This window comes from Helianthus annuus, chromosome 4, assembly GCF_002127325.2.
Source record: "Helianthus annuus cultivar XRQ/B chromosome 4, HanXRQr2.0-SUNRISE, whole genome shotgun sequence".
NCBI classification, from domain to species: Eukaryota; Viridiplantae; Streptophyta; class Magnoliopsida; order Asterales; family Asteraceae; genus Helianthus; species Helianthus annuus.
In genome coordinates this window covers 25934708-25946785 of record NC_035436.2, presented here as the reverse complement: position 1 = coordinate 25946785, position 12078 = coordinate 25934708, and the positions used below count along the sequence as shown (strand labels likewise).

The following is a 12078-nucleotide window of genomic DNA, read 5'->3' as shown; positions in this document are numbered from 1 at the left end:
AATAAAATGAGCGGGTTTTATATATTTATTTGTGGGTTTGTGTTCTATGTCGGAAGAGCTTCGCAACGAACTAAACCACGTCCAAAACGGAGCTAAGAGGAATGAGATATCGATGCTCAAAGTTTTGGTGTTTGAAACTTAAATGCTGAAAAAAGTGGGAAAGTGGCACGTTGTCCCACATCGGATGAGAGATGAAACTTAAAGGGGTATTTAAGTGGGAACTCTCCATCCTTATTGTTTCATGGAAGTACCCACTAAGTGTACTCGCGAAGGGTGCGAAGCACCCTAACTCGCACCCGCACTCGTGCTCGTGGCATGGGCGATGAGGCGCAATGTGGCGCTTTGATGGCGCACTTTGCACACTCGAGCCGCTTGAGAGCCGCCTTTGTATTTTTGACCACGTGCGCGTGGTGGAGCAAGGGCTGCAAGGACCAGGTGGTTGGTGATGGGGCATGCAGGCGCATGACCCTGGTGGGTCCGCGCGCAGTGGTGCATGACGTAGCAGTCATGCGCGTACGCGCGCGAGTACACATGGCATGATAGCGCGCACTGGCGCATGGAGCATGGACACTGAGGTGACGTGCGCGGCGCACCGAAGTGAACCAAAACAGCGCGACTGTGTGGCGTGCTCGTAGAGGCTTACAGGTGACGTGGCGCACGCGCGCAGGTGCGCATGGGACTGAGGCGCACGCGCGCATGGCAGTGAGCCAAAAGGATGCAGCACACATGAGGGTGCAGACCTGCGCACGCAGAAGCTTCCAGCAGCAGTTAATGTTGTGCAGTTACGTTCCAGCATTCGAAACTGACGAAGTTAATGCGTTTGACTAAGAATTAAGTGACGAATTAAAGTGCATTAAAGACGGTTAATGTAGTTTAATTCACCCATTTAATTTATTTTTCAGTTTCTTCAAGACTTGCAACTATAGATAGGAGCATCCTATTGCAGAACAGAAACACCGAATTCATAGCAATATAATCCTTCTCTATGAATATTCTTCTCTCATCTTCAAGAATCAAGGTACTCGTTCGGGTTGGAGTCAAGACCGGCAGTGCAACTGCTTGTGGCTGTTGTATCCTGGAAACAAACGTGTTTTCCTGGGAGACACGAAATTTGTTTTAAAGGACCCGTGTCTAACACGATCCTCAGCCAAAAACATATTTCTGTTCGAATTTTCTGTTCTTGTTTTCCTTTCTCAGTTGTAATTGGAATTTATTTTCAGCATCATTCTGTTCTTCTGTGTAATTCAAGTTAATAAAAGAATTTTATTTATTTTTACACGAACGGATTCCTACAATGTTTTCTTCGTGTTCTTGGTACAAACACGCAACGCGTGGCTTGTTGGTCTACGTAAGAACTCATCGCTGTATGAATCAATCACGACATTAAAGAAAAAATTATAGGCATTCACGCGAAGTCCTTACAGACATACATAAATGCTTATTGTTTTCGTTAAGAGTATTACCGGCCGCGAATCGTTTAACGACATATGTGATTTTTTATAATGGTCATATAAAATTCTTTCTCATCCTTCTATCTATGCCCTCTTAAAACCATTCTTGCTGTGCTTATAGCTCACCAGCAATTTTTAAAATTCGACGTAAGAAACCGTTGATGAGAAACATCTTCCTTGTATTTTGAGTTGTCCATAAATAATCTTCCACAAAAACTTAGGTGACCTTTTTTGCTATCATGTGGCACAATTCTATCTTTAGATGTTGTCGTCTCTTCGTCTTCGGCTTGGTATCGTTTTAGGAAATATCACTAAGGGTTTGTTTGGTATGAGATAATGGAATGGATAAGAGAATGGAATAGACGATGTAATGGAATGAACGGCGGAATAAAATGAATTATTCCATTCCATTGTGATGTTTGGTTACTCATATGTGAATAGAATGAATTATTACTTTGTACAATTTGATAAACAAAAAAAAGACGAAGTATTGAAACAAAATTGTATTAAAAACAACAAAAATATAATCGCCTCAATAATAACAATAATAATAATAATAATAATAATAATAACAATAATAATAATAATAATAATAATAATAACAATAATAATAATAATAATAAATTAATGGTAAAAAATAATAAAAAAAATTGATATATATTAATATTAGTATTAATATTAATATTATAAATATAAATATAATATAATATTTATTTCTTTCATCCTTGAAGGAATGAAAAAAAAAAAAACACCTCCTTTACTAAGGAATGGAAATTGTTATACATGGAAGGAATTACATTCCTTTGAAATGTTTCATTTCATTACTACATGATAACCAAACATGTTTATTTTCATTCCATCTGAATGATTTATTCCATTCCACCTTCAATTCCTTCATACCAAACGCTACCTAACAGAATTGTTGGGTGAAATAAACAACCCGAGTTCATCGTTTGAGAAATTATTCATGTTGTAGTAAATAAACATGGGAGTTAAATGTCATTTTAGTCCCTGTGGTTTGGGCCATTTTGCCAGTTTAGTCCAAAGGTTTCATTTCTAACCTGTGGGTCCAAAAAGGTTTCACAGTTGCCACTTTAGTCCACTGGGTTAACTTCATCCATTTTTTCTGTTAACGAGATGGCCAATTTGGTCATTCTATATTATATTGTTCCCGTTAATGGTAACCAACTTTTTAGATGATCTCAGCCATGTATAAAGTCCTCAACTTTTGATCTCAGCTCCGGCGAACTTCACATGTTCTCCTCCACCCATGTTTTCCGCTTTATCCTCCCAACCACCCTAGCCTACCCATTATATAAACCCTCCAGCCTCCACCACACAGCATCGCCAGTTTAAACTCATCCTTCTTCACCGACCACTATTATTTCACTTGCAATCGTCCTCTGTAAGAGGCTACAAGTACCGTTAAATACCGCTTTGAATCTTCCGGTGGATTTATCGAGTTCTTAGTCGGTGACGCCGATTGGAAGATTGCCCTTAGGAATCCGTATGCAATTAGCAGGTTTCATGTCATTTCACCTTTATTCGAATTGAAAATTAGGTTAAGTTTTTCTTTTCATCTGTGTGATTCTTGATGTTTGTAAATGAGATAACCAGATGATCAATGGCCAATTCCTTTTAAATTATCATAGCCCCAAATCTTGCTTATGTTGCAATTGAGTTTCATACGGATGCCCCTGCCTGCTAACCATGAGATCGAAAAGTAACTAAGGCAAAATTCAATGAACAAAGATCCTCTATTTGATTGATTTCAGTTTTTTGGGGGGCTTTATTTGGGTTTTATGGATTTAATTGCACATTATTCAGTAGCAGTTTGTTTTCCTCTCATCGGTTTTCTGATTTCATTCGGGGGTATGTTCGATGACCTCTCCATCGCTGGCGATCTTGGGTTTTCAGTTGCTCATCCTCCCTCACAGGTGAATTTTTATATTTGTCATTGTATACTAATGTGCTATGATTATTGTTTAGTTTGAGGATTTTAGGGTTTAGGAATTTGCAATGCCCTAACGAGGTGAATTGGTGACTATTATTGGTTAGTTAGTTTGTGCTTTGTGTCATTTGTTGAATGATGAGTTGACTTTAGTCAAACTTTGTTTCAAATGTAGACAGAGGTGGAAGACATAAAAAAGCAGATGCGAAGTTGATAATTGTTCAGATACAAAGCTTACCTTTTGCCATCTTCAAGGCGTAGGGCACCATGACCTAAAGCCCGAGGTTATAAATGCATGCCTTTTTTAGAAAATTTATTTAGTTATTTTTTATTTTTTCAAATCAATTAAGTTTCAAGATATAATTATTAGTCATGTTTTTCTTAATATTTATTGGCCCTATGTTGAATTTCTTGTCTCAGAACCTCCTTTTCATGTCTAAAAGTAAAGATTCTGATATGATGCTTATTGGTTTTGGTCTTTCAGATTTCACTAGGCTGGGTAATGATCACATGTTCACAGTAAGTTGACAATGAGCAGTTAGCTTTGAGTTGCTATGCATTCTTATTGTCATTTGATTCATTTTGTTGAAGTTCTGATTTTCATGATGTGATCAAGCATCCAATGGATTTTGCAACTCGGAGGAAGAAGCTTGCAAAAAGATTGTACGTATCTCTGAAAGAATTTGAGGTTAGCAATTGATTTGAAATTACACACACAGATTATTCCTTGATTTGGATATTGATAACCAACATATAGATATCTTTTATGTTATACATTTAACAATCTTACACATTTATTTTCACAATTTTTACAATACAGGAATAATCGTTATTGGATGGTATGGTGAAATTGTGTAAAAAACTGTCGGAGTTGCTCCAAATCGCTTACTTGCAATGGTGTTATAAGTTGTGATTGATAATGGTTTCACAAAGAGAACCAGTAGCCGTGATAAGGCAATGAGGCTGAATGAGCTGGTAAATGATCAGGAGAATCAGCGGTTTGTGCTCAATCACGATAGAATAAGGAATGATGATGAAGAAAAAAATCCTTAAACCTGATATTATTTGGGCTTTTGGAACAGGGTAAAATAGGAAATCAAATACAGTAGTGCCCTTAAAAGGACTTGTGTTTACAAGGTTCCTACATACTGCTCTACGACTTGTACTATAATGTGTTCTTGGTGATCACTAACATGTTTTTGGTTCCTAAATTTCCTCATCAGGATTTTGGACAACAGATGGTGACACTGTTACACATATTCTTTGCCTTTTCGTGTTTATCTTCTTGTAGACATACGATTGCAGCTTGCATATTCATCATTAAGTATTCACTATTCACTGAAGATGAAAACTGTACATGGAAAATGTTGAAAAAGAGCCCATTATAAAAGGTAAATGTTCTTTCATTATTAGGTTCTATAATATTTTTAAAATAATAATTGATTATTAGAGTTCTGATGTTGTTAACTATGCTCCAACCAGGGTAAAAAGACGCCTCATTGCTTACGAATTAATTGAAACTTTCGTCCATAGTTTACTTTAAATGTAAATGAACCTTTCAAATTGATTTATTCTAAAATTTAAATTATGATTGAATTAATATAGTTTTGTAGTCATATTCAACACTAACAATTTATAAACTTCCTGGACAAAATTAGGGTCGACCCCGCCATTACACACCAAAGCTAACCCCTTTTAGCCCATTATCCAACCCTGCCAGCTTGTCACCTCAGCTATCTTGCAAAAAAGGGGTATCATTGTCCAATTTTGTGATTTTTTTTTTGCCCTTCATATGAGGTTGAACACTTACTTTTTAATATACAGCAGAAGCACTTTATTTTTGTTTTTGAGTGGAAACAATTTGATTTAGTTGAAGCTTTTTTCAAAGAAATTTATATCCAACTGATTTTGTAATCTCTAAGCAATTTTAGTTCAAGAAGATAAATTTTAAGATCTGGGCTTAGGTTAGTGAGGGATGTGAATTAAGATGATTGGGCTGCCTGCTAAATTTCTAGAATGATTGGAACTTTTAAGATCTGGGCTCAGGTTAGTGAGGGATGTGAATTAAGATGATTGGGCTGCCTGCTAGATTTCTAGAATGATTGGAACAAGATCCACCTAAGAGCTTTACAAAAATCACAAAGTGCATGCATGATAGAAAATAGGGATGAGCGTGGTACCGGTACCGTACCGAATCGGTATCGGTACCGAAAATACCGATACCGAAATTCGCCAAAATTGGGTACCGGTACGGTACCGGTATTTAAAAGTAAAATTCAGTATTTTACCGGTGCCGTATTGAACCGGTACCGATATCGAAAGTACCGATACCGAAAATGCCAAAAAGTTGGTACCGGTACCGAAACAATTCGGTACGAGAAATTCGGTACCGGTACCAGTACCAAATGCTCATCGCTAGCTTAGAGGACTCTTTGGATGGCAATTGTACCAAATTGAAGTATCACATCCATTACCAATTCTACTAACACAATGGACTTTAATATTATCTCTGCATTATAATATTATCATCCCACCCGTTTTTGACATGTAGTAATTATGGCATAAGTAAGACCTGATTCGATACTTTCATTTTTTTTCTGGAATGATTGATGGTACTTATAGGCTTATAGCAAGACAACACACTTGCAAGGCTGATTATATCAATGGCCCAACATATTAATTGAAGTCTGCTTGAGTTGGCCCAACATATTAACTGAACTACTGAAGTGTGCTCGTGATGGCCTAACATATTAATTATAGTATGCTTGTGAATTGTGATGGCCCGATACATGTGTATAAGCAATGGCCAATTCATTTTGTATACATCAAACATAACTGATGGTCAACACATTTGGTAACAAGTACAAGTAACAAGGGTTGATGTTTAGAAATTGACATATGTCATCATGTAAGGTATACAATAAACAGAAGAACACCATCTCTAAAGTCAAGATAATATATAAGTTTTGGTCATTGACGACGGGCCAGTGGGGAAGCCCACTTCACCCGCTTTGGGCCATTTCTTTGGAAGCCCAATTACACAAAGGCCCACAGGATAGAATTGCCTTGCCCACTAAGGTTTCTCCTCCCTTGGCAACGGGCGGGAAACAGCTACGAGAGACAGAGCTCATTAAATGCTTGATAAGAAACGGATCCCGTCTGAATCATCGTACTTATCCGGCTGAGCATTAATGAAGAAGAATATCCCACCGTTGGGGGTCAGACACGTGTCTGACCTTCCCGAGGACCTTCAAAAACCGTCGGATCATGTGTGGGAAAACCCTTAACAAGATAAGAGCTTGCTGTTATATAAGAGAGGATATCAAGGAGCTAAGGCAGGTATAATCTCCAGCATTCTCTCGTTCTCTCATTTACTATACTCTCATTTACTCTCCTCTCATTATACTCCGACCAACATTCTCTTCATTTACTACACACACCTATTAATTAGATTCACACCAAAAAAGGAACCTTCCGGTGAATATTCTCATCGGAAGAAACTCCTCTCATTTCCCGGCAAGTTTACTTACTCTCACGCCGGAGCTTGGTCACGGATCCCCCTTCCGGGGTCCCCCGTGGCGAGGCTAACGGTTTGTTCTTTTGTAGCAAGCAAGGATAAAGACTCTTGACGTCACCGAAGATCCAGCTAACGTCAGCCGGAAGTTGGGTAATCGACATTGTTGCCATCCGTGGGACATCAGCTTGCCCGGCGTTCCCACACCAACACTCGACATCCGAAGAGTAGCTTATCCCATCAAGAACAACATGGCAACCCCACACAACTCACGTGTCACTCAGACGGCACAAAACGATTTGGATAAAGTCACCGTAGAAGATATTACCCATGAAGAAGGTAACGAGAACCAGGTAGAAAATCCGGGAGAAGCAGAGCACATCACTCCTGATTTTGTGGCCATGCACAGGGAGAAGTTAACTAAGTATCTTGAAGATTTAAAGAGGCAGGAAAAACTCGACAGCCTCAGGGCTAGACTTTCTTTTGACACACCCTCCAACCAGGGGGGAACGAACCTTCAAAATAAGAACAGCAGCAGTGACCAGCTGGAAACATTTATGACTGCCCTGAGGCAGATGTCCTCTGAAGAAAGGGAGGATCTGATCACAGGTTAGAAATCCAACGAGAAAGAAAAGGAGAAAGATAACTTTGGTGACGGTGGCTTGGATCAACCATACCTACCACGAGACTTAGCTGAGGTCTCAAAGTTCACACGGAGAATCTCAGAAGCGCCTATGCCTCCCAAGACAAAGCTACCCCCAGGCTTTGATCGTTATGATGGAACGAGAGACCTTGAGGATCACCTGCATGCCTTCCGGGGAGCGGGGCAGCTAGGAAGATGGCCCATGCCAGTATGGTGCCACATGTTCGTACAAACCCTAACGGAGGGAGCCCGGCTTTGGTTTGACAGTCTTCCCCCGGGGAGTATAGATAGCTATGAAGAATTGAGCGAGAAGTTCCTCAGGAACTTTGGCCAACAGAGGAAGGTGGTCAAAAATCCAAACGAGATTCTTCATATCAGACAAAGGGATAACGAGCGAATAGACCAATACATGGAAAGGTTTTTTAAGGAAAGCATGAACATCAAGGACGTCCCAGAGGTCATGAAGATCAGTAGTTTCATAAACGGGTTGAAACATGCACAGCTGTGTGAAAAACTGGGAGAGGAATTTCCTCCTTCCTTCGACAATCTTATGGATAGAGTCAGGGCCTTTGTCCGGGGAAAAGATACAGTCAGCAAAGCGAAGGAGACGGACGTCACGCCTCGGAGGGTCACCCCGGCTGCAAGGCCTCCTGATAAAGGCACACCCTATTTCCGGAAACCTGCCTTTGATAGAATGTTGCATGACAGGGCAAGGCCCTCATACTCCCCATATAGACCCCGAGGGAGAGGTCCCCCTCCGTACTCCGATTACTTCACCCCTCTCACCAAGACCCCAAGTGAGATACTAGCCACAGAGAGGGTAAAGAATTCTTTCCCAAGGCCACCACCCATAAAACCAGGACCGAAGGCACAACCGAACGAGTACGGTGAGTTTCACAAAGGCTTTGGGCACAAAACCGATGACTGCATGTACCTGAAAAGGGAAATAGAAACCGCGGTGAAAACGGGGAGGTTGGCCCACTTGGTCAAGGAAATCAAGGAGGGGGGAGGGGATCGCAAGGGAAGAGATGCAAGGGAGCCAGGGAGGGCAGATGTTGATATGATTAGAAGGAGGAATGAGTTCGATACCACCAGAAGTGTAAAGGCCAGAATCCTAGGCTCCCCGAACTGCATGAAAGCTCCCATCCTTATGCCATACCTAGAAGAAAGTGAGGTGCAACGACTCTCGCTGAACATCTCAGCTGTAATAGCCGGACACAAGGTGTCTCGAATACATGTGGATGGAAGGTCAGGCGTTGAGGTAATATACGAACACTGTTTTCTTAGGTTCGACAGGGATGTAAGAGATAGATTGGAGGAAGATTCTATCCCCTTAGTGGGATTCAACAACAGTGTGTCGCATCCCCTGGGAAAGATCAGGCTCCCATTCCTAGTTGGGGTAGGGGATCGGGTCCGAACGATAAATCTGACCTTCACAGTAGTCAGGGCACCCTCTAAGTACAATGCGATCTTGGGAAGACCCGGGATTGGAGACCTGCAGGCACAAGCATCCACCCCTACGGGGCTTTAGTATTTCAAACACCAAACGGTCTTGCATGGGTTAAGTCCGCTTACGAAGTAGTTTCTTCCGTATCCAAAGGGGAAGAACCAGGGAAATCCCAGGGAAAGGGGGTGGAAGAGTGGGTCCTCTGTGACAGGTTCCCAGAACAGACAGTCAAGGTGGGAAGCGACTTGAGTGACAAATGCAAGAGGAGCTGCTCCTCCATAACATAGATGTGTTTGCATTTCAACATGGGGACATGACGGGAATCCCCAGGAGTCTAACTGAGCACCGGCTCAACACCTTCACATGGGCGAAACCAGTGAAACAAAAGAAGCGAAGCATGGGACCTAGTAAAAGAAGGGCTGCTTATGAAGAAACTCGAAAGCTGCTCAGAGCGGGGATAGTCAGAGAAGTTAAATACCCATCCTGGGTTGCCAACCCAGTCATGGTTCAGAAAAAGGACGGAGGGTGGAGGATGTGCATCGATTTTCAAGACCTAAACAAAGCATGTCCCAAGGACTGTTATCCCCTCCCGGAGATAGACACCCAGGTGGACTCTTTGTCCCAGTACCCCCTGAAATGCTTCCTGGATGCCTACAAGGGATACCACCAAATCCAGATGTCAATAGAAGACGAGGAGAAGACCGCTTTCATCACAGATGAGGGGACGTTTTGCTATACCAAGATGCCCTTCGGCCTCAAGAATGTTGGGGCCACATATCAGAGGTTCATGAACACCTTGTTTAGGGAGCAACGAGGGAGGAACTTAGAGGTGTATGTTGACGACATTGTTATCAAGAGCTTGACAGAAACAGCCATGATAGATGACATAGCCGAGACTCTCAACACCATGCAGGATGTGAACATGAAGCTGAACCCTGGGAAGTGCTGTTTCGGAGTAGAGGAAGGGAATTTCCTGGGGGTAGTGGTCACCAAAGGAGGAATCAAAGCAAACCTAGAAAAAACCCAGGCCGTAGCCGAAATGCGGTCTCCCAGGTCCCTAAAAGATATCCAACAGCTAAATGGGAGGCTGATGGCGTTAAACCGTTTTTTATCAAAGGTAGATGACAAGACCCTTCCCTTCATTAAAGTATTGAAAGACTGCCTCCAGACCAACAAATTCAACTGGACCACGGAGGCCGAGACTGCCTTTCAAGAGATGAAAGCCTACATCTGCAAGCTCCCGACGTTGGCCACCCCGGTGCCCGGGGACCCGTTGCTCCTATACCTATCTGCCTCGAAAACGACCATAAGTGCGGTCATGATGGTGGAACGAGAGGGGAAACAGATCCCCATATATTTTATTAGCAGGACGCTTAAGGGGCCTGAGGAACGATACATGCCTTTGGAGAAACTCGCGTTGGCTCTAGTCTTTGCATCCCGAAGGCTCAGAAGGTATCTCCAAGGGCATAAGATTACCTTGGTGACTGATCAACCCCTTCAGAAAGTGCTTAGGAAACCGGAGCTATCAGGACGATTGGCTAAATGGGCCGTAGAGTTGGGAGAACAGTCTCTGGAGTTTAAGCCCAGAACGGCCATGAAGGGGCAGATACTGGCCGATTTCTTGGCAGAGGTCCCTGAAGATGAAGAGAGGGAGCTATTAAAATGGGAGGCCTTAGAGACAGAAGAAAGAAAAAGGGAAGACGAGGTTGTGTGGAAATTGCTCACCGATGGAGCGTCCAGTGAAGAAGGAAGTGCGGCAGGCATCACACTGATAAGCCCCGAGGGGGTCGAGCTGACATATGCCATAAGGCTGGATTTCGAGAACACCAACAATACTGCAGAATACGAGGCCCTCCTAGCAGGGATGAGCCTGGCACAAAAAATGAAAGCAAGACACGTAGAGGCTAGCACTGATTCACAGCTGGTAGTAAAACAGTACCAAGGAGAATATGAAGCCAAGGATAGCACCATGGCCCAATACGTGGCAAAAGTTAAAGAGATGGCTAAGGCATTCAAAACTTTCAAACTGGAGTATATCCCTCGTGGAAGGAACAGGAAATCTGATGCACTCAGCAAGCTGGCCTCGGTAGCATTCGACCACCTCGCGAAAGAAATCAAGGTGGAGGTCCTGACATCCCCCTCCCTTAGCACAGCAGAAGTTGCCACGGTCGAAGGTCCTCAAGAAACATGGATGACCCCAATCATTAAATTCCTCCGAGACGGAATTCTACCCGAGGGGGAATGGGCGGCTAGAAAGATAAGGGTCAGAGCCCTGCAATATGAACTGATCGAAGGGGAGCTATATCGAAGGTCATATCTGGGCCCGTCCCTGAAGTGCTTTGACATGGAAGAGGCCGAATATGTGGTTAGGGAGATGCACGAGGGGATTTGCGTGATGCACTCGGGACCAAGAACAATAGTGAGAAGGGCAATGAATGCGGGGTTTTACTGGCCACGAATGTACGAAACAACATCTGAGGAAATTAAGAAGTGTGACAACTGCCAAGTGCATGCATCGATGACCCACCGGCACAAACACCCCATGGTACCAGTTTCGACATCATGGTCGTTCCAGAAATAGGTCGTCCACATAATTGGGCCTTTCCCGGAGGGCTCGGGAGGGGTCAAATACGTGGTGGTAGCCATTGATTATTTCACTAAGTGGATTGAGGCGAAGCCCTTGGCAAAGATTACTGGAGACCAGATGAGGAAGTTCGTGCTGGATAACATCATATGCAGATATGGGGTCCCGAAGCAGTTGGTGAGCGACAACGGAGTCCAGTTTGCCGGAAGACCCTTCAAACCATGGTGTGAGCAGATGCGAATTCAGCAGGTGTTTACTTCCGTCACCCATGCCCAGAGTAACGGGTTGGTGGAGAGAGCCAACCAAAGCATCATTAAAGGAATGAAGGGAAGGCTTGGAAGGAAACAAAAGGGCTGGCTGGAAGAACTTCCATTCGTGCTATGGGCATACAGAACCACCCCCAAAAGTTGCAATGGGGAAACCCCGTTCAGCCTTACCTACGGGACAGAGGCTGTCATTCCTGCTGAAATCGGATCCACAACTGCCCG

The 12078-nt window shown here is 42.9% G+C and overlaps 1 protein-coding gene and 1 long non-coding RNA gene across 2 annotated transcripts; both read left to right on the top strand.

Annotated features, from left to right (window-relative positions):
- Positions 1 to 5309: 5309 nt before the first annotated feature.
- Positions 5310 to 6293, top strand: LOC118491641. Its single transcript, XR_004891676.1, has 2 exons — positions 5310 to 5366; positions 5449 to 6293. It is a non-coding gene; the product is annotated as an uncharacterized LOC118491641 (long non-coding RNA).
- A 1357-nt stretch (positions 6294 to 7650) lies between these two features.
- Positions 7651 to 9090, top strand: LOC118491459. The gene has a single exon (XM_035989263.1). It carries the CDS (start codon positions 7651 to 7653, stop codon positions 9088 to 9090), a length of 1440 nt encoding a protein of 479 aa, XP_035845156.1.
- The last annotated feature ends 2988 nt before the right edge of the window (positions 9091 to 12078 follow it).